Source organism: Coturnix japonica, unplaced genomic scaffold (genome assembly GCF_001577835.2).
Source record: "Coturnix japonica isolate 7356 unplaced genomic scaffold, Coturnix japonica 2.1 chrUnrandom534, whole genome shotgun sequence".
In the NCBI taxonomy this organism is placed as follows: Eukaryota; Metazoa; Chordata; class Aves; order Galliformes; family Phasianidae; genus Coturnix; species Coturnix japonica.
In genome coordinates, this window is record NW_015439917.1 from 6,387 (window position 1) to 8,701 (window position 2,315).

The window sequence follows — 2,315 nt, forward strand, 5'->3', positions numbered from 1 at the left end:
ATGGGGGACCTAGTGTTCTTATGGGGCACCCAGAGCTGTTATGGGGTACTTAGAGCCATTATGGGACACTGTTAGGGGGCACCCGGTGCAGTTATGGGGCACCCATTGCAGTTATGGGGCCCCCACTCCCATTATAGGGCCCCCATTGCCATTGGGTTGTTCCCATCACCACCTGCTTGGACACTCCCACTATTTGGCAGCTCCCCCCCCATCCCCATGGCTCTCCATTGGCTCACTATTTGGCACCCCCTCCCTACGGCTCTCTACGGGCTCACTATTTGGCAGCCCCACCCCCATGGCTCTCCATTAACTCACTATTTGGCAGGCCCCCCATTGACTCTACAGGCTCACTATTTGGCAGCCCCTCCCCATGGCTCTCTATGGGCTCACTATTTGGCAGCCCCATCCCCATGGCTCTCTATGGGCTCACTATTTGGCACCCCCTCCCTCAGCTCACTATTTGGCACCCCCTCCATTGGCTCACTATTTGGCACCCCCTCCCCACGTCTCTCTATGGCTCACTATTTGGCACCCCCCCCCATGGCTCTCCATTAGCTCACTATTTGGCACCCCCTCCCCACGTCTCTCTATGGCTCACTATTTGGCACCCCCTCCATTGGCTCACTATTTGGCAGCCCATCCCCACGTCTCTCTATGGCTCACTATTTGGCACCCCCCCTTGTTCCCTCTATGGCTCACTATTTGGCAGCTCACACTCACCACCTGCGCGCTGTACCCGGTCCTGTTGTCACTAATGGCGGCCAATGACTTGATGAAGGGGAACATGGCGGCCTTGGAATGAGCCCAGCAGCCCAGCAGCAGCTTCAGCCGCACCCCGCGCTCGAACACGGCCCGGCGTAACGCGTCATCAATGGGCGGCCAGAACCTACCGGGAGAAACGGGGTCAACCGGAACCGGAACCGGATGGTGACACCGGAACAGCACTTAAAGCTGACAGGACCTGGGGGGGACCGGAAGTTCCGGTCAGCCATAGCAGAGCCAAGACCGGAAGTTCCGGTCAGCCATAGCAGAGCCAAGACCGGAAGTTCCGGTCACCACCAGCGCCACCAAGACCGGAAGTTCCGGTTACCCCCACAGCGCTACCAGAACCGGAAGTTCCGGTCAGCTCCCAGCACTCTGTGTACCGGAAGTTCCGGTCCCGGACCTGTTATGGCGCTGGAACTCGGATGCGGGCAGGTAACTCATCACCGCCACGTCGATGAAGCTTCGAGCCGAGTTGATGACGCCGAGAACGGCCTGAAGGTCCGGAGTGCGGCCCGCGGCACAGAACGACGGCGGGGAGCTCTAGGGGCGGAAACGGAAGTGTGTGTGTGGGGGGGTCAGCTGCCGCAAAGCATCATGGGATGGGAGCAACCGGAAGTGGGGGCAGCGGCCGCAAAGCATCATGGGATGAGGTAGCCGGAAGAGGGGTCGGCAGAGAGAGCACAGGGATCACCCCCCCCCGCCATAGCTGCCGCAAAGCATCATGGGAAGAGGTTATAAATGGGGAGGGGGTGTGTGTCAGTGCCGCAAAGCATCATGGGATACGGACAACCGGAAGTGGGGGTTAGCTGCCGCAAAGCATGATGGGAGGCGGACAACCGGAAGTGGGGGGCCAGCGGCCGCAAAGCATCATGGGATTGGGGGTAGACGGAAGTGGGGGTTGGCTGTCGCAAAGCATCATGGGATGTGGACAACCGGAAGTGGGGTTTGCTGCCGGAAAGCATCATGGGATGGGGACAACCGGAAGTGGGGTTTGCTGCCGCAAGGCATCATGGGAGTAGTAACCGGAAGAAGGGTTGTTAGTGACGCAAAGCATCATGGGATGTGGGCAATCGGAAGTAAGGGCCAGCTGCCGCAAAGCGTCATGGGATGTGACAACAGGAAGTGTGTGTGTGTGGGGGGGGTGTAGCTGCCGCAAAGCATCATGGGATGGGGACAGCCGGAAGTGGGGGGGTTAGCTGCCGCAAAGCATCGTGGGAGGGGGTAGCCGGAAGTGGGGGGGTAAGCTGCCGCAAGGCATCATGGGAGTAGTAACCTGAATTGGGGGTTAGTGCCGCAAAGCATCATGGGATGTGGGCAACAGGAAGTGGGGTAAGCTGCCGCAAGACATCATGGGAGTAGTAACCGGAAGTAGGGGTTAGCTGCCGCAAGGCATCGTGGGAGGGGGGTAGCCGGAAGTGGGGGGGTCAGCTGCCGCAAGGCATCATGGGAGGGAGGCAGCCGGAAGTGTGGGTTAGCTGCCGCAAAGCATCATGGGAGTAGTAACAGGAATGGGGGGTTAGCTGCCGCAAAGCATCACGGGACGCGGGCAA

General features: G+C 59.8%; 1 protein-coding gene across 1 annotated transcript in view; it reads right to left on the minus strand.

Annotated features, from left to right (window-relative positions):
• Positions 1-609: 609 nt before the first annotated feature.
• The window catches only part of LOC107307292 (phospholipase D3-like), a 10,579-nt gene continuing 8,873 nt past the window's right edge, over positions 610-2,315 (minus strand). Inside the window, exons 4-5 of the mRNA XM_015850789.2 lie at positions 1,166-1,305; positions 610-886 (exon numbers count right to left, since the gene is read on the minus strand). Coding sequence (XP_015706275.2) covers positions 625-886; positions 1,166-1,305 — 402 coding nt within the window. The 3' untranslated portion in view covers positions 610-624. The remainder of the gene's footprint in view (positions 887-1,165; positions 1,306-2,315) is intronic.